The sequence below is a fragment of the Syngnathus acus genome, chromosome 21 (genome assembly GCF_901709675.1).
Source record: "Syngnathus acus chromosome 21, fSynAcu1.2, whole genome shotgun sequence".
Lineage (NCBI taxonomy): Eukaryota > Metazoa > Chordata > Actinopteri > Syngnathiformes > Syngnathidae > Syngnathus > Syngnathus acus.
The window spans coordinates 10,653,109-10,673,565 of NC_051105.1; the positions used below are offsets into that span (position 1 = coordinate 10,653,109).

At 41.3% G+C, this 20,457-nt stretch overlaps 1 protein-coding gene and 1 pseudogene across 3 annotated transcripts; both read right to left on the minus strand.

The window, feature by feature from the left end:
• Window positions 1-56: 56 nt before the first annotated feature.
• LOC119115000 (beta-1,3-galactosyltransferase 1-like) lies at window positions 57-19,193 on the minus strand. 3 transcript variants are annotated; one of them, XM_037239102.1, is made up of 3 exons: window positions 15,654-15,758; window positions 5,025-5,168; window positions 57-1,771 (listed from the first exon to the last, which is right to left on the minus strand). In XM_037239102.1, the coding sequence occupies exon 3, from the start codon at window positions 1,716-1,718 to the stop codon at window positions 732-734; it is 987 nt and encodes a 328-aa protein (XP_037094997.1). In that variant the 5' UTR covers window positions 1,719-1,771; window positions 5,025-5,168; window positions 15,654-15,758; the 3' UTR covers window positions 57-731. The 3 variants fall into 3 exon arrangements, with proteins under 3 accessions (XP_037094997.1, XP_037094995.1, XP_037094996.1); XM_037239100.1 differs by lacking the exons at window positions 5,025-5,168; window positions 15,654-15,758 and adding an exon at window positions 19,111-19,193 and having other exon boundaries at window positions 57-1,915; XM_037239101.1 differs by lacking the exon at window positions 5,025-5,168 and having other exon boundaries at window positions 57-1,915.
• LOC119115001 lies at window positions 2,085-5,012 on the minus strand (annotated as a pseudogene).
• Window positions 19,194-20,457: the final 1,264 nt, after the last annotated feature.

A 20,457-nucleotide genomic window follows, 5' to 3' on the forward strand; every position in this document is an offset into this window, starting at 1 on the left:
CGTTTCTAAAAAAGATTGCTCTGAAATGTGTCCAAAGGAAGCACTACAAACAAGCATCAGGTAAAAAGCAGCAATATAACTTTATTCAAGTATTTCTTTTTGAAATATATTTATATAAAAAAAAAAAATCACATCCCTTTGTGAAATATCTCACATTAGCTTCAAATACTGCCAAACAAAATGACAAAAACATTTGGCCTTGAGAACCACAAAAAAATGTCAATAGCTTCTGCAATCAACAAAAACTCTCCTGGATATTTTCAATTTCCTGTAATGCTCTCAGCAACTCAATTTGCCAGCATACAACCAACCGAAGCTGTTTTTAGTGAGGCACAGAACGATGAGAAGGACATTTAAACATCTTTCAATATTAAGATGAGAGACGTTACCATGATGACATCCTCACAAAATCGTAAAAGAACACAGTGAAGTCACTCGTGCTTCCATTCTAATCCAGGCCATTGAATGACTGTTTGCGCTTGTCTTTTTTGCTGACCGATTACATAGAGCGAATTAATTTAGGTGTGAGTGAGCCGAGGAAGAAGAGAGGTGAGCTTCTTATTGATTGGACTAGGTCAACATTATGTGAATACAAATATTGGAGTACCTGGAACTTTTACAGCACGTAAAAATGAAATAAAATATGGATTCGATTGACTGCTGCTGACCCAAATGGCTTCCCCTCTTCTACCGAGACTTTCAACATCTTATTCAATTGTCGCGGGATATGTTTAACATTTCAGGTGCTTTTTGCTGAACATGTCATTCCAAATGCGGTGCATCTCATCGGGGGAGATCTGGTGGACGGTGATGACTCGTCTGTATCTGCACAGACTGTAGGCCATCTTCCAGTGGTTGAAGCCGGTGTTCTGGAAAGGGTGGATACCTAACTTGCGCAAACACAAGCCCACGTAAACGTCCTCCAGGTGCAACAATCTGGTGTGCTGCGAAGTCTTGAAGATGAGCTCGGCCATGTCCGACGAGAAAACGTAGCCGGTGCCCGAGCAGAACGGCGGGTACTTGTTCTCTGGGTACAAGTCTCTGGACATGTACCACTTATTACGCATGTCCCTTATGGGCCCCCCGTGGATGACGGAGCCAGTGAAGTACCTCTTTCTGGGCTTGGCACTAGGTTTGAGGAGCTTGTAAATAAGGTTGTCCATGTTGACAAAGACGTCAGTGTCGGTCTTCATGACGTACTGAGCTTTGGGACAGAAGGTCGCCACCCAACGCATGCCCATTATAGTCTTGAGGGTGAGATTGTGGTACGAGTCGATGAAGTCCTCCACCACGATGTCGTGGAAGATCTGGCTCTCCTGCTCCACCATCTGGTTGAGGACGGGTTCCGTGTTCCTCCCCAGGAGGAAGATGATGAGGATCCGCAGGTCGGTGAAGGCGCTCTCGTCTCCCCAGGTCTCGCGGATGGCCTGGCGGGCGTCGAACTCCTTGTGAGTGGTGCTGATGAGGACGACCAGGAAGGGAGCGGCGTCTTTGCACTTGTCGGGCTCGTTGATGACAAAGTCGTAGGCGTGCGCGTTGAGCGGCCGTGTGCGGATGTTGCTGAAGGTGGTGTTTTTGGCCGCTTTCACCGTCTTGCGTATCGGCAGAGATATGTGGCCCACATAAGTGGACGTGGGTCGAGATAAACTCAAGTACCACAGAGCGCTTGCCCAGCACACCAGTGTCAGGATGTAGAGACAGGAGACTTTGGAAGGCATTATGCTGCATTTAAGTGTGTTTGGATTTTAAAAGGCCATCTGTCCATGTGCACCTAGGAAGGCAGCATTGAGCTTCTCTCGTGTGCAGTTTGACATTAATTGCATCTAATCGATTGTTTGACAAAGGTGTGATGCTTTTTGCATTGCAGTGCAAAGCAGCTGAAAAATTAATCCATCTGTAGCGTTCCCATTTATACCTGAAAGAGAAAGAAGAGACCCAATATTAATATGTGATACACTGAACAAAAGTATAAATGCAACCTTCATTTTTTTCTTGAGCTACATCCCAAAAACTGTGCGGGAATGCAGGACCTGCTTTGATTAACGGTGATTGGAGTGTTCACACCCACAACGGCGCCAACTGCATTTTTTTAATGTGCAGATTGCTGCTCCAGATGCTTTTCAATGTATACAAATGTATGAATTGAAAAAGTCTTTTGTAATTTATGAAAGGTTGTCATCTGTCATCACATTCAAATAAAAGACAGCTGTAAAGTCATGATTTGAATCCTGTGCAATCCAACTCAATGACTGAAGCGTCGGGATTACAATTGTAGTGAAACAAATCTGCACTTAGTGAGAAATTGGTTTGACATTCGTCTGTTTTAAATTCCCCTCTAAAAAAAAAGACTTAATTCTCAGAGGATTTACATAACTAAACCATCATTTATTATGGCCGCAGGCGGGTTTAGCGTTTATCAATTACACAAGCAGGCACACGCCTGTACCCGAGGTCAGACATAGTGTAAAGACCGAGCATGGATCGCCAAGATTATTTAGGCTGTCTGTCCGAATTTTAAGCAAGAGCCTGTCTCACCATTTCTCTGTTTAATTTTTCAGTGAAAGCCGTGATTGGACTTCAAAGGCAAGTCCAGTTTTTCATCAAAATGTGTTATGTATTGATTTGTAGATGAACCATGTTTTCAACTGGTTAATATGCATGATTGCCCAAATCAATATGACATTTTAATCATCGCAAGCACTACAGGAGGCTTAAAGTGCTGACTCGGCAAGTGCGGTTGCTTCAGTGTCTCTCACTCAAGGACACTCAGCAGGAGGCGGGAGGTTGCCACTGTGGGACTTTGAACCAAGGTCATCGGCTACCTGAAACCGAATCACCACCATGACATCGAAAGTCGACACTCGACATTTATTTATCTCCACGCTGACGGAAGCAATATGAGTCTTCTTGGTTACATACAGTGGCTGCTTTTCATAATATCTGAATTCCTCATTTTCACAAAGTTGCTTTCCCCAGAGAGATGAAGGTGGCGGGGAACTCAAGTGGGTTGGAAGGAAGTTGAAGTGCAGGTACAGTGTGGTGCTTTTCCATCCGTTAAGGCCATTATTTGCTGAGAAACTTCAATGTTTTTGTGTTCAGGCCAAAGCTCTGTCCAAAATCAAAGTATTGCTTTGGCGCCATTGTGTAACATCTTGGCACCAGGGAACTAAGTTAAGGTGAAGGAATGAGCTAAGCTGTCAGCCGCCATTTTGTTGCATCTAAAGGCAATTGTGAATCTTTTTAGGGGAAGCATCAATTATTCTTTTTTTTTTGTTATTTGCAGCAGGGCTGGCTTCCATCAAAAAAAAAAAAAAGTTGGCACATTGTAAATAGATCAATTTGGAACGGTCACGGTAGCTTTGCCAACATATTCAATTGTCACGGGATGTTTATTAATTTACACTTGATTTATTAAAAAATAAATTGACAGATTTACACGGCATGGTTCCAGTGACTCAATTTAAATCTTCAGATCACTATCAGGCCTCGTCAAAACAGGAAGATGCATATCAGATGTCTGCTACCAACTTCCCTTTCACATTCCATAATAGACAAGACAAAGAAGGACAGTGACCAAAAGTCCCATCAATGTTCAAAAGGGCAAACGCTTGAAAAAATGGCGAGGCAACTTTTTTTAATACAAAGCGCTTATTGACCAGATTTGTGTGAGGAATGTCCCGCTGGACCCCCGACCTTGCGAGAACATTGCTTGAGAATACCGACACGATGAATCAGCTCATGCATTGATTGAATAGTTAAGAGGAGGGATCATCTGGATCCCTTTTCCACCAAACGGCGGTTTCTCAGTGCCAAGAAACTATGTTGAAGTGAGCCAAGGAGCTTCATGTAGTGCTTTGGCACCATCTAGTAGCATCGTGGATTTTCGCTTAGTGCTTCTCGCCTCACCTATAGCTAGGCATCAATGTAATAAAATGAACACGTTGGTCAGTAAAAACATTAAGATGATGTGTAAAAAAAAAAAGAAAAGGCAAACAAGCGCATTCCCCTTTAACATTTCAAGTGCTTTTTGCTGAACATGTCACTCCAAATGCGGTGCATCTCATCGGGGGAGATCAGGTGGACGGCGATGACTCGTCTGTATCTGCACAGACTGTAGGCCATCTTCCAGTGGTGGAAGCCGGTGTTCTTTAAGCTTGCGTAAACACACGGCCACGTAAACGTCCTCCAGGTGCAACAATCTGGTGTGCTGCGAAGTCTTGAAGATGAGCTCGGCCATGTCCGACGAGAAAACGTAGCCGGTGCCCGAGCAGAACGGCGGGTACTTGTTCTCGGGGTACAAGTCTCTGGACATGTACCACTTACTACGCATGTCCCTTATGGGCCCCCCGTGGATGGCGGAGCCAGTGAAGTATCTCTTTCTGGGCTTGGCACTAGGTTTGAGGAGCTTGTAAATAAGGTTGTCCATGTTGACAAAGACGTCAGTGTCGGTCTTCATGACGTACTGGGCTTTGGGACAGAAGGTCGCCACCCAACGCATGCCCATTATAGTCTTGAGGGTGAGATTGTGGTACGAGTCGATGAAGTCCTCCACCACGATGTCGTGGAAGATCTGGCTCTCCTGCTCCACCATCTGGTTGAGGACGGGTTCCGTGTCCCTCCGCAGGAGGAAGATGATGAGGATCCGCAGGTCGGTGAAGGCGCTCTCGTCTCCCCAGGTCTCGTGGATGGCCTGGCGGGCGTTCAACTCCTTGTGAGAGGTGCTGATGAGGACGACCAGGAAGGCAGCGGCGTCTTTGCACTTGTCGGGCTCGTTGATGACAAAGTTGTAGGCGTGCACGTTGAGCGGCCGTGTACGGATGTTGCTGAAGGTGGTGTTTTTGGCCGCTTTCACCGTCTTGCGTGTCGGCAGATATGTGGCCCACATAAGTGGACGTGGGCTGAGATAAACTCATGTACCACAGAGTGCTTACCAAGCACACCACTGTCAGGATGTAGAGACAGGAGACTTTGAAAGGCATTATGCTGCATTTAAGTGTGTTTGGATTTTTAAAAGCCATGTGCACCCAGAAAGGCAGCTTTGAGCTTCTCTCGTGTGCTGTTTGACATTAATTGCGCCTAATAGATTGTTTGACAAAGGTGTGATGCTTTTTGCATTGCAGTGCAAAGCAGCTGAGAAATTAATTCATCTGCAGCGTTTCCATTAATACCTGAAAGAGAAAGAAGAGACCCAATATTAATATGTGATACACTGAACAAAAGTATAAATGCAACCATTTTTCTCTTGAGCTACATCCCAAAAACTGTGCGGGAATGCAGGACCTGCTTTGATTAACGGTGATTGGAGTGTTCACACCCACAACGGCGCCAACTACATTTTTGTTTTTTTAATGTGCAGATTGCTGCTCCAGATGCTTTTCAATGTATACAAATTTATGAAATGAAAAAGTCTTCTGTAATTTATGAAAGGTCATGCACAGATGACGATCCAGCATTCAAATATAAGACAGCTGAGAGTAATGTCATGATTTGAAACCTGTGCAATCCAACTCAATGACTGACTGAAGTGTCGGGATTACAATTGTAGGTAAACAAATGTGCACTTGAGTGAGAAATTCGTCATTCGTCTCTGTTTTAAATTCCCCTCTAAAAAAAATAGACTTATTTCTCAGAGGATTTACATAACGGAACCATCATTTATTATGGCAGCAAGCGGGTTTAGCGTTTATCAATTACACAAGCAGGCACACGCATTTGCCAGTACCCGAGGTCAGACAGAGTGTAAAGACTGAGAATGGATCTGTTAATAAATGAGCACAGGAAGGAGGGATTACTGTTTGGGTGCCAGAGAGTCCAACAAAAACAAAAAAATTCCAACATTTTCTGTGAGTGTGTGTGTGTAGTGATTAATTTTCCTCATGACTGGTTGATTTCTTTCAATCCCCACCCCAGTATTTGTTTTTCTCAGTTCTGACTATCGGTGTTTTGAGGGGTGTTAAAGGTTTTCAGTATTCGCAGCAGGTATTAAGGCTGTAGATTACTGTAGCACGGAGCCGAGCCTTCGGGCAAGCCGCCCGATCTTTGCGGAGCTATTATTCCAATCACCGCAATATTGGATGTCAAATTTGGAGTCACGCATAAAGTCTGCAGTCAATATCACAGAGCAGCGCTGCACTTTAAGGGCATAGTACACGCTTCGTGGAAAACACACGATAGGATTGAACGAGTGGCGTAATTAGCCGATAGAGCCGAAAGAAAGGCAATTGATCAAGTTTTATGATTCAGTTGTACTGGGAGGAGGGAATCAAGACAAACATTTATCAAAAAACGACGTTCCTTTCTCTCAGCCTCTGGCCGACTGCTTTCTAAAAAGGCTTATTATACTCTCTTACACGCACAGACAAGAAAAATGTTTTGATTCATGGCTGCAAGGCCATCAGTAGACAGGCCTCCAAAGTGTTTTTCCAATAAGAACGTTGCTGGCCTAATAGATTGCCACATTCAATTTAGTAGTTCACACAAAGCTGCAAAAAAAAAAAAAAGAAAAATGACCGGCTGAGAAAGATTTTAATGACGTTGATTTCATTATTAAGTAGTTACTTTAAATTATCACACCACGTCGTTGCTATTTAGGGTTCATTGAAATTGCAGACATTGAATTTATGAATGTATATTTATTTTAACCGGTGTTAGATCAAAGAATTCTTTTTCCACTGTGAGTTTTGCTGCCAGCCTCTTTAAAAGAATGAAGAAACAAAATTAATCACAGTGTCTTCTCTAAAACAATCAAGCGATGTAAATAGATGAGCCGGACCGTTGCCAAGATATGGAAGTTGATTTGTATTGGTGAATATAGACACATAAAAGGTCTATATTCTAGGTCTATATAAGGTCTATAAAGGTCTAAGGTGGGAAATTGACAAAGAAATAATAATAGATAATAAATCATGAAAAATATAAATAAATAAATCAATAAAAAAGCGTTTCAAACTAGATTTTGGCTTTCAACCTCAGGTTAGGCTTGCAAAGTCACGTTTTAAACTAGGGTTTGAGTTTCAAACTAGGGTTAGGGTTTAAAACTCAGGTTTCAAACTAGGGTTAGGATTTTGAAGTAGGACATCAAACTAGGGTTAGGGTTTAAAACTAGGGTTTATTTGTCAAAGATGCTTAGACATGGTCACCAGGGTTGAACCCACGACCAACAAGTTGAGAGACGTACACTCTACTACTGATCCACACAGCCCAACAGAAATCAGGTAGGCTTTAGAGAGCCAGATGGTGCTGCGCATGATTAGACTCGCCACTGACCTATTTGAAAGTGCTTTCTTTTTGTTTCAATTACATAAAGCATCTCTACTACCATGTCAGAAATGCAAAATATGTTTCAGTAATCTGCAGTAAGCTTATCGTGTTGACGGTAGTGAGATTCTTAAGCGGCTTCACGGGCTTGTGAATTATTTCCCAATAAAAGTGCCAGGCAAGGTTTCTTTATTACACAAAGCTGTATAACCAACTTTGCCGTCTTGTACGCAGCAAACGCAATTTCCCACGCGGGAGATGGATGTCACACGAAATGAAAACGTCAAAGAAAGTAAAGCTTAACTGAGCTTTGAAAGGTAATAAAAGGTTCAGAATAACATTCGATTAGGTACAGGGAAGGCTAGGAGGCTTGCGTGTGACAAAAAGGATGCCTTGTCCGTCTCGTGGGGCCTTCAGAAAGCCTTTGGAGCAGAAACCATCTTCCGCTATTAGTATTATTCTCCATCACAAATTGTATCATGCCAAAAAAATATGGAGCAAAAATGATGAAACCGCGATGAGACTTCTGAAACATTCGAATTACATGAGATGCCGTTTTTACAAGCAGGCCAGGAGTTTCGGGTTGCTGAACACCTATTAGGTTTCATTTGGCCGCATTTCGGAGTTTGGGATGAAACATCAGGCATGGCAGAAATGATGGCCGGCTAGATGGAGCCCAGTGAATTATGGGTCACTTCTAACGCGGCTGATGCGGTTTTACTGCGAAGAAAGACATTGTGACACCATTGGTGAGCATCTAATTCAACAAGAGCTGACTTTTTCTCCAATCTTTTAAAACGCATTCACTGCCAATGACATTTGTCTTTAAAGAATCCTGACTTTCAATCTCAATTTATTTATTTATTTATTTATCTATTTATCTATTTATTTATTTATTTTTTTGTTTTTTTATTAATTATATTTTATAGTTTTATATTGTGCTGTTTGGGCATCTCTTATCTTGTTGTACTATGTATAATGACAATAAAAGGCATTCTACATGTTGCTGCACCGTTTGTGTTCGAATATCTATTGGTAATAAAAGATAAAAGAAAAAGGAAAGTTGGGTCAAAATTACAGACGACCGTTTTCAGATGTAGCATGTAAAAGAAAAAAGGCCCGCACAAAAACAAATACTCAAGTGAGATGTAGATATCTGAACAATCTACTTAAGTGGGGTTACAAAGTATTTGTTTCCCAGTCAGCCATCGGGCTCAGACAAAGTACGCAGAAGAGTGTTAGCGGGTAACCATTAGCAACTGTAATCATTGGTCACATACTGTATCGGTTAGTAGCCAAAAACTCAATCAACAAGTCTAGGGAACAATCAGTCCAATAACTAGAAGGCAATTATGCAACTACTCAGCTTGACTCTCATCCCTTCTTCTCCACCAAAGCATCATTTCAAGTAATTATGCTTTTGGAGCCCGCGTGTCACTGGTCCAGATGGCCGCCGAAAGCTGTTGCGACCTTGATAGACTTTGCACAGGCGGCTTGTGTTTTCTCGTTGTTTATAAAATGGAGGCCTTGACACCTCGGGGCTTGTGGAGGCGAACGATCATCCACCGCAGTTGCGTTTCGGTTGTCCTGACAGCAAAAGCCATGCAACACTTCCTTTGCCGGTCCCAAGCTTTTTTCCGTAAGCTCCTCATTTTATTCATTTGCGCTTCATTTAAGACTCAGTCAAACATATTTACACCAGCAAGTTCTCCTCAGACCAACAAATTAGCCCGCAGATGTTGTAAAATGCACTCTATAAATAAATATAAAATAGTATTTGTGAGCTAAAGAAGAGAAAGTTGACATCAGTAATGGGAAGCTAAGTTAGTGTCGACTTCCACACTGTGGCGAAACTCCTCAGGGAGTTATTATTATTCTCAGTACGGTGCGGCGCCCAAAGTTTCCAACTTCCCGGCAACCAATCATCCCATTAAAAACATTATCTGCAGGAACAATAATAACACTTTATGGAGTAATTGACTGTTATTTTTCCCCGTAGACGATCAAAAGAATCTAGCAGAGGGGAGTAAATGGGTGAGCGAGCAGCTCCAGGGCTCCCATTACAGGAGGGGAATGCGCAAAGCTAACAAGATGCGAGTGAGTAAGCGTCCTGAAAAAGTTGGTAGCGTTGCGCAAGGTCACACAAAAGCAATTTGAGCAATAAATGAATCCAGGGAGCGGGTGAACAGAATTTTTCATTGGGCTTGGTTTGCCTTGGAATTAAGTGTGGGAAAAAAAATGGCAGGATAATAGACTGACCGCACGCGCACTTGGAATAATGAAACCAAATTTTTAATTCTTTTTTTGGTTTGTTTTACTAAGGGCACGGTAGCTGAACTTTTAGGAGCACAAATAAACCATTCAGGGCTCAAAGAATGTAGAAAACTATCTACAATAAGATGAACATTTTCAAAGTAGGGTTCCAAAGTAAGAAAAGTTTTCACAGGAGAGCTGAAATTGGAAGTTTAGCGTTGGAAAGTGCTTGCTAATGTTTGTCTTCACTTGGCTGTGTTGCTCCGAGCCGAGCCCACCTAGGGGAAGGATGAACCCAAATTTACTTCTAGTGAGAATCCTCGTGAGACTCCCCGCCTCCGAGACCTGGTTTATACTGCCGTAATTAGTGTTGGCTCGTGAGTGAACGATTCGTTCAAAAGAAGGAATTATTTTCAGTGAACGAGAGTGAACGAATCACTTCCTAAAGTGATTCGTTCTTTTTTCATTCATATGACTTCAACCAGTAGGTGTCGGTAATGCGCATTGAAGCTGGTGCCACCTCGCCGTAAAACAAAACGAAGAAGAAAATGACGTAACTTCCCGTTCTCGAATTTCGTCGTGAATTTCATTTCCCGTTCACCAACTGAACGGAGCTGTGAGTGATTTGCATTTCCAGTTCATCGTGAGAACGGATCAGTGAGGGAACGAATCTTGACTTTCCCGTTCGCGAACGAGTTAATGGGTGAACTGCCTTCCTCCCGTGCATCAACGGATCAGTCAGTGAACGTGTTGCGTCTCCTGATTCGTTGAACGATTCGTTTGAACGAATCTTTTGAGTGAACCGATTCTAAAGATTCTGTTCACTTAAAAGAACTGGAATGCACATCACTAGCCGTAATGAGGATGCCTTGGACTGACTGACTGCTTTTGTTGTACAGATTCACTTGAATGCTTGCACCACATCATTTGATGTGGTCCATGAAAGCAAATCAATCACGTCAACTTCCATGAAGCTCGATAAAATCTAAACCGATATTTCAAATTGTTGTATGTAATAAATAACCACGTGGAGATATTGCAAGCGTTTTCTAACATAATCCCTCAACTTGATCTTTCATCAACAGATTTATTATGGTTAGCGGCGGTGCTGTGCTCCATAATCAATCCGGAACAGAAGAGAGAAAATGTCAATATATTTTGAAGTGTGGAAGTACGGGGCTACGGCTGTGTTGACATCAATAGGTTCAGAATTTGTCCATTATCTTTTATTCTGTTTAAAAAAAAAAAGCTGATTCACCCCTTTGAATCGATAACACGTTTTCCATAGCTCAGGCAAAAAAAAAGGAGAAAAGATCCCCACTGAGTATGTGGAGGTTTCTTGAAAGGAACTGTCAACGCTTCTGATCTTTTTAATCTCCTTTTTATAAAAAGAAAGACTAACCTGAATAGGTGTAGCGCTAACCTTGTTTTATAAAACGGCTTTTATGTCAAACATGTTTTTCTTTACAACAAATAGCAGGACTTAAATTCTGCAGATACGCAGCAAGCATGTTTATAAACGTAATCAAATGACAAGCAATTCTTATCGCGTACGAACAAAAATCAACAATTTACGTTTAAATGATACGTCGCATCGTTGTAAAGATCCTCTTTAGTTCCTAATCAGTCTCATTGAAAGTCGCACTTGCTTCGCTGTCCCGAAGATTAAATCAATTATAAAGATATTCATCGCCACTGACAGCCAAAGTGGAGTGAAACGGAGCCACGGGGTGATTACAGTCTACAGTTTAAGACGGTGACAGACGCTAATTATGCCTTATGCTTAATAAAAAAAATTTTTTATAAAAAAAACCAAGGCTGCGCGAGGATGCAGAATGTCCAAAGGAATACTTTCAAGTGCTCTCGAATTATCACGTGACGCTGGCTCCCCGAATACTTTTGCAGCCTTGATCCCGCCTCTCATTTCTCCAAACACAATTTGACATTTGTGCTGACTAGCATGCAATGAAAAGGCATGTAGCGTATCTCCAAAAGCAGCACCGGAATGCATGACTTCTTGTACATGAAATCAATATCGAGAAGTCAATTTCACTCGCACTTTCATTTTGTTTCGTTGCGATTCTCCATCTAACGTGTCATGCGAGAGCAAATAATTGATTGGCAAAGACGGGAAAAGAAAAACGTTCGCATTCGGTTACATGCACAATATGGTAAGCAAGATCATGAAGAAAGTACTTGAGTACGCACTGATACCAAGTGCCGATACTTGCTGCCATTTTGTCTTGCATTTGCAATAAAGATTGCAAGTTTTAATCAAATAATGATCAAATGAAAAACTTCTTGTGACACAAGTTGAGTTGCCCTCAAATATCCTAAAGCTTCTTAATACTATCTGCTGCAAGCACTTCACCGCACTTTATTAAGCCCAAAGTACCGCTGTGGGTTGGCTTCTCGAGCATTTGTGGTCTCTCCAAGGTATGTCTTTAAGTAAATCTTCTCAGGTTTTTAATTAAATTGGAAGTGTTCAACGTCACCCCCTCCTCTTGACAATTTCACAGAGCATAATTTGCCGTCGGCTTTAGCGTTGTCATAACACAACGAGCAACAGTTTGGCAGATAAGATCAATTGATTTTTTTTTTTATTGCTAGGCTCAGTTGAAGGTTACTGTCAAACTAAAATTCAAACCGAAATAATGACGTGTGTATTTAAAACTACAAAGCCTCTGCTAGCTTAATGCTAACATCCGCTACGACTTCAATGCTAGCCGTAAGGTGAATTTTCAGCCGGTTCCGTTGATGCTGTTAAACGCAGAAAGCTCATTTCCGCGTGTCCTTAGCAACCTCACCATCTCACTCATCATTAAAGTTAAATGATTTGCTCATGTTTTTTTAATGGGCTAAACTCCTAAAATGCCGTTTACCTTACATGATGGTTTCCTCTGCGACACAAACTTTTAATATGCAGAGTATGTTTTGGTAAATATTCTTTTAATCTCTGGGTCTGGAAGTTGTTTGAATGCTGGCCCGCAGGCCAACGCAATCATGCCCCGTAAGAACTGCAAAATAAGATTAGATTGAAAAAATACATTGTTTTAAAAAAAAAAAATAAAAATAGAGAAAAATGCCCTTGGCTATGTTATGAGAAAGACAAAATGTGACCAAGGGACTTTTTATCACGAGCGGCGAAAAACACACTTTGCTGCGTTCACACTATTTAGTTTTGCTCTCTTTTCTTATGACTTTAATGCCCTTTATTGACAAAGTAATAAAGGCACTTGCAAGGAGTACAAAAACAGGCACAAGGCTGCTTTCCATGGAGCATAGTAGACAATATCAGCTTGCACTTAGCCTCAATTTTGTCCCGATTCTCGATCATACGACAGAGAATGATTGCGTAAACAGAAGGTACACTGCCGCCGTGTAACAACACGCTGACAGCCCCAATGCATCAGCTGCAGTCACTGACTTCATATTGCCAACATGACTATGAAAAGCAAAAAAGGCGCTGAGCTCCCTGGAGAGAAAGAAAGAGCAAATGACAAAAAAAAAAATCCCTTTAGGAATTGATTCAATGGTAAGATTTTTATCGACACCTTCAGCTAAAATACTTCTTTTCAACTCAAGTTCCCACTAAAAGCTCTTTCAAGCAGAAAGGTGCTTTTCGGTGCACGCATTGTAAGAAATGACGTCGCTGTTATCCCTCCGAGCCCACTCTCACATGTTTCCTCCAGACTCGACTTCAATAACCGCCGGGGGATTTTTCAGCACTATCAATCCCCTGCAGGCTGTGCAAGCCACTGATGGGTGTCACCTTCACACAAGGTGTCCCGCAGAAAAAATGTGTAACTATTTACAGCACTGAGATCATGGAAATGTCATCATATAGCGTGTGAATTCGATAAAAAATATACAGCTTAGGTAATGTCATTTAATCAATATTTATATACCGTGTTGAATTTTGAAAACAGCTGTTTTGTTAAATTAATTTAGCAATATAACCCATTCAGAAATACTTCCAGATCATTACATTTTATATCGCAAAATATACCCTTGCTGTGAAGAGATTCAATTTGTGATTTGAATGTCTAGCCAACCTTAGCAACGATATTGATGTTTACATCATTATCATAGCACAAACAGCCACAGAAAATGACTTTAGTCATTTGTGCTACCGTTTACATTCTCCCCACGTTTCCCCCCCCCCCCTTTGGATTTTGTCCACTTGGCACATAGCGCCCTGGATGACACAGACAAAAAAATAAATATATGGGCATGGCAAAGCATTTGCTCCATTTACAAAGCTAATGCGGGTTTTTTAAGATACAATGCGAAACTGGAAGACGAGAGAGAACACTTAACACATACCTGCCGATCGAAACTGCACGTTGTTTCTTTAGTGAGCATGACATTAACCCACAATTTATCTGACATTTGAATCAATCAGAAGCGTGAAGACGCCATCATTTTATGACAATCAAGGACTGACATTTGAAACAATCAGAGGTGAGGTGTTAGAGAACATTCAATGATGATGTCATTAATTAGTTTACGTGGACTCGTGTCACATCAGAGTTGACTACAAAAAACAATTGTGGCAAAGCAAAACAAAAAACAGCAAGTGTGTCGCAAGTGATACGTTGAGAAACGACCAGTCACAAGGTCAATCATAAAATCTCGAGCAGCCACAACTCTGCTCCCGAGGTTCCATATTTAAGGAGATAAGAGCGAGAAGGTTTTGATTGCATTCATCCTGCAGCTCGCCTGCCTGTAGCGTCTCACTCCTGCCGAAGCAAATTAGCATCTTTAGCCACCTGCATCACACGACGGAAACCAACACTTGTTTGTGGCACAAGCCGTGACAAAGACAAAATATTTTCACGGAAAACCATCATTCTTTTTGCGCTTGTCATTATGTGTTACTTCTGTGATAAGATCGACCTGTTAGATCTCATGTATGCCCGCATCTGTTAGCAAGAAAAATAACGTTTGGGTCATATGACTGCACCAGCATAATAAAGAATTCCTGCCGGCAAAGGCACGGCTAATTTATACAATAATCACATAGAGCCGTCCTCAGAAAATATCTAACTGGGGGCTATCATTTTCAAACAGCCTGTGTTGAATCAGCAGAACCAGAACCACGGCGTTGTTATTAGCTTAACGACGGAGGCTGAAAAGCATCTTTTGTCTTTGTCTACAAAGTTGCATCATATATGTTAGCGTGTAAAAATCTACTTGCTATGGGGGACCAGAAAAATGAAAGAACGGCAGCTTGAGGCCTTCAAGCGTGAACTTGTTTTATTCATCATAGATTGATAAAAGATTTACCATCTCGGCTTAGATTTTGGCATCAGAACCCTCGGGGGAACCTCGGCCCTCCCGATGTCCAAGTTGAGACGCTCGGAATATTAGAGTAAAGAAATCAGATCAGTTCTATGCTGCTGGGCTGCTCCGGCGTATGAAGCAAGCGGGCTGAGACGGAGTGTTCAAGGCTCGCATCAGAGCCCAAGTGTGGAGACCGCAGAGACCGAGACTTGCCGGCTGGGTCGACTCGACAGAAATCTTGCAGCAGAATTGTTTTTAGAGCGATAAATCATCATCGTTGCTTGAGCGACTGCTAATTTGAGTTATTATTATCGTTTCTTTTCTAGGGCGTAATCAACAAAAAGCTAATGAATATCACAGGACAATAAATAATTTACTCTGAGTCTGTTGTACTTCAGATTCGCAAAATAAAAATACAATGAGAAGAGCTCCAGGCACGCAATTGAACTCATTTGCATGTGTTTCATTTGAAGGTGGTAACACTGCGGCCTCACGTTTGTATGATATTCAATATTTTACAAGAAAGTTTTCCACTTGGCGCTAATTGCACAAATATTAATGCAGCATCATCCATATTGATCAACAGAAAATATACAATGCAACATGGCACTCAGGAGAGAAGAACCACAATACATTTCCTGGCTGTTAGAAATGCCACAATCCAATTAACCACCAGTTGAATGAAATATGAAAAAATGAAATCAACTAAATCAATAAAGGGCAAGATCACAAAAAGACATCATCAATTAGCTAAGAGAACTTAGCTTGCCCTTGCTACTTACAACGCTAAAAAAACAACATGTGGATATGAGCCAGTCAGAACTGCGATTTCATTCACCGACACCCACGTCACTCACCAGTTTAGGCTCCGCCTTTTAAAGCCATAATAAAAATCCATCCATCTTCTTCCGCTTATCCAGGGTGGGGTCGCGGGGGCAGCAGCTTTAGCAGGAACTCCCGGACTTCCCTCTCCCCAGCCACTTCGTCCAGCTCATCCCGGGGGATCCCGAGACGTACCCAGGCCAGCTGAGAGACATAGTCTCTCCAGCGCGTCCTGGGTCGTCCACGGGGTCTCCTACCGTTGGGACATGCCCGGAACACCTCCGCAGGGAGGCGTCCAGGAGGCATCCTGATGAGATGCCTGATGAGATAATAAGAATAATACTTGCATCTCGCATGCGTGTCAAAATAAATTTGTATATTCATCGATAGAATACTCAATTTGAAGAACTAACAGCAGTTAGAGCAGTGTGTTGTAAAATCAGCTAACATTGGAACGCAGGGGAAAAAAACAACAACAACAACAACGTGATGTCCGCCTCACTAAAAAAAGTTAGACAGATTTTTAAAGTGGATTCATCCCACACGGGACCAAAACAAAGAAAATTGGCTTTTTGGCCAGTCAGTGGCAAGGCAACCATTTACACTCACGTTCACACCTACTGACTTACAGCATGAATGTCCAACTTAAATACCGGAGGAGGGTTCACAATTTTTCCATCAATGCTACCGAAGGCCCACACAGAGAAAGCCGACCAAAGCGCGGGAAGAACACGCCAACTCTGCACCGACAATCTCGAAAGCCAGACAGTGTGACTGAAGCAGCAGCAGATGCGCTAACCTTACGTGCCCTCGTGCCGCCCTCGAGTCCATTCCCATTTGGTAATTTAATTAAGCCTATTTAAAAAGAGTACATTAAAAAAAAAAATCCTACAAAAAAGAAGCTGCGAGGCAAATGCAATGCAATCTAAATTGCCTTTTCATTTCTGGGATTCAAGTGAGCTCCCTAAATGTGTATTGTAGCCTTAATTTTAGCTTTGGCTTCTAAGTGAAGCAGAAAAAGCTGCCAGGGTGCCATCATGAATTGGAAAAGTCATTGTAGCAGCTGCGCAGGAAAGCTCACAATGACTAAAGCGCAGAACATAAACCCAAATGGTAAATGGATTTTAGGGGGAGGGAGGTACGCAACAGCTGACTTCAATGCATTTCCACGCATGGGATGAACAGCGTTATTCCAAAAGATTTTGAAATTCAGCTAACATCTGCTGCAAAGGCCACAACATGACAAATTATTTCCATCCTTAGTTAACAGACAGCATGTGTTCAATATGGTTCAATATTCGTCTTTGTTTTCTTTTGGACCGTATAGAAAAGGCATATTATTCAGCATCCAGGCGCGGAAAATCAAGCAAACCGAATAAACCAAAGATAGAATCTGTTAACGATGGAGCTCGGCTTTAATCATTTCCAGGGAAAGGAGCCAAAACAGAACAATTCGATGAGAGTATGAGATCTGCAGAAAAACATTAGGGCTCTAAAAACAATATTTCTCCTTTTCTTTGGTTTTGTCCTGGTAAAAACACATTTAAAAAAAAAAAAATCATTTCCAGGGAAAGGAGCCAAAACAGAACAATTCGATGAGAGTATGAGATCTGCAGAAAAACATTAGGGCTCTAAAAACAATATTTCTCCTTTTCTTTGGTTTTGTCCTGGTAAAAACACATTTAAAAAAAAAAAATCATTTCCAGGGAAAGGAGCCAAAACAGAACAATTCGATGAGAGTATGAGATCTGCAGAAAAACATTAGGGCTCTAAAAACAATATTTCTCCTTTTCTTTGGTTTTGTCCTGGTAAAAACACATTTAAAAAAAAAAATCATTTCCAGGGAAAGGAGCCAAAACAGAACAATTCGATGAGAGTATGAGATCTGCAGAAAAACATTAGGGCTCTAAAAACAATATTTCTCCTTTTTTTTGGTTTTGTCCTGGTAAAAACACATTACAAAAAAACAAAAAAACATCATGACATACTGTAACGCTGCCACATGTTATTTTTCTCATGTTGCTGGCAGCACTTTGGAATAATGGGGGGGGGGGGTCGAGGTCAATGACCGTACATGCTACTCGTGGGACATACTCAACCAGGTGAGCGACACTGACTAAGCACAGACACTTGAACCAAAGATTACACCGGTAAACTCACTTAACTAATTACACCATGAGGAAATGTGATTAGAGCCGCCAGGGTAAGAAGGACACCGACAGAGACGCACGGGGTTGTTCTAAGCGTGTGTGCAGGCTCAATGGCTAATAAAATAAAGAGGAGACTCTTGGAGATATACAAGAAGTCTGGCTTTGGACCTTCATCCCTGCTCAACCAGATGGACGTGGAATAGAAGAGAGCCATGTGGCTGAACGGGGAAAGTAGATTAGCCTGAGATCCAGGTACTGATGTGAAATGTCCAAGCAATGGAAAGCGGGGAACAGCTTGTCAATCTCACTATCCACTGCTTTCACTGGTCGAGGCAGAAGAATTTTTTAAATGACGGCAGCAGCAAAAATTGTTGTCAGTTATTTTAATGAGGAAAAATGGCACTGCAAAATATTACTTTATGAAATATACAGTCATGACATAATTTAATAGAATTAAAAAGAATTAATTTTTGTCACACTGCATTATGCTACTCTTTGGTTTGGCTGCTTTGGCCACTAGGGGCAGTATAAGACGCAGAGACAGATACTGCTCCTCTCAGATCATCAGTACAGCATTAATATTCGTCAATCCCGGGCATAGCAATGTATATTAGAAGTGTTAAAATTAGAACTAAAAAGATTTGTTCATTTGGATATTTCAGAATATTAATGCAGAGCACCATTGTGTGAAACATTGAGCCTCACTCACAATGTGGGGATTTAATATTAATAGTATTATTGTACTCATTATAATCCCTTAAGGGGAAATTCATACATGCATCCATCATCTGTGCAGCTCCTATCCTCACAATGGTCACGAGTGAGCTACTGACTTTATATATACTGTGCCACATAAGCATGACGACAACAGCTCTGGATTTGAACCCCCAACTTTATTCAGACCTGTGAGGCAGATGTGATGACCACTTGTCCACCATGTCATTTAATTTGATGATAATAATAACATAGGAATGACAATAAAGATTGACAATACAAGCTGGGAAATGACAGGACATCATTTCAAAATGAATCCATTGAAATGCCTGCTAAAGTTCTCATAGCGATCGTTAAACTTTCAGCTTCTCTCCTTATTCTGCTCATTTCATGAAGTGCACTGAGATGCTGACAGCCTTTCCCACGCACCATCGGTGGGACGGAGCCAAGTGTACGTCAATGACAATGGGGCAATTAAAATGGGAAAAGATCACAATACGCGCGTGGAAACTCTGTCCACAGACAGCAAGGACATTTCACACTCGGTGGTAGGGCGAAACTGAGATTAAAAATAAAAATGTAGGCATGACACCATGCGGCGATAGAGAGCATGTATAGCCGTGCCTACCTCAGCCCATCGCGGCTCCATCCTTCCCACAGCACGCCTCATCCTGGACACCCACAGCAGCATCCTGCAGCGCGCTTATCACGCTGACAAAAACACGCTTGTGAGCAGTTCTTGTTGTGACGTAGACTGCGTCGACCAATCGGCGTGTAAATCTTCAGAGCGCTCGGCCAATCGCCTCGCGGCGTCATCACAAGACCCGCCCCCGACAGATTCAGACAGCAAGGTAGATTGCCGGCGTGGTTGCCCACCTTTTAAATAATGGACAGCGTCAACACATTTATTTCAGCAAAACTAAATGTTTATGCCAAAGTTGTCTGTCATTTTTTTCTTTCCATAACGATAGAAGCTATTTTAATTGGATTTTTAAATGATAAAATATAATTATTACAGTTCCATTGAATTTTTTTTTTCTAAAACAGTATATCACAAGACGTCAAATTTTAATTTATAAGAAGAAAAAATTTCTACCAAGTCTTATGTAGTTTCCTCCCACATTTCAAAAACATGCATGTTAGGTGAAGACTAAATCAGAGGTCACCAAAACTTTTGAAAGTGAGCTAGAGGTAGTACTCAACAATAATGAATGGCTACCAGTTTGAAACACACTTTTGTAATAACAAATTAGTTCAAATTACCTCTGAAAACTGTGATTTAATTTTACAGGAGATGCTACTGGACTGTTGATGCATCAGTGATCTGCAGCGCGCCTGAAGAGCTGCAATGACCAGCATTGCAAAGATACATAACATTTGAAGATATATGAAAACATGCAAGAAAAATCCAACAAAAAAAAAAAAACATTTATTGTCTTTTGATTCATATTGTAACGGAACCAGCCTGAAAGCTTTGACAAATTCAGGAATTGACTACAAATTCAAATCCCACCTAATCTGAAAATTTTATTTGAAAAATATTTTTGTTCAAAATAGAATATAAATCTATTCGCAGATTTTCTTGGACATAATGTACACTTGAATAAATAAAAATAAATCCTTATTTCATTTAGATGTCTGCACACCAGGTGCTGAAATATTGTGCTAATCTAATATTGTGTGATTGTAATTTTAGCCAGAGCGGCAAACGTGATTATTTCACATTAAAAAAAATGTCAAAAAATAATTCCAAAGCACAATTCATATTTTTTCTCTATATAATGCATTGGATCCATATTTAGGATTCACTAGGGAGAAAAGTCTAATGTCATTATCGCCACAGCAGTAAAACGAATCAATTTTGGCCATGCCCGCCAATTATCAAAAAAACTTGATTGCTTAGCATGATTAAAAATCCAAATATATGCAACACACAGTAGAAACAATGCTTTTTGTCACATCCACATTCTCTCGC

What these genes read in the sequence shown, in the direction of transcription:
- LOC119115000 (XM_037239100.1), bottom strand. Translation starts at nt 1,718, where the DNA reads ATGCCTTCCAAAGTCTCCTGTCTCTACATCCTGACACTGGTGTGCTGG.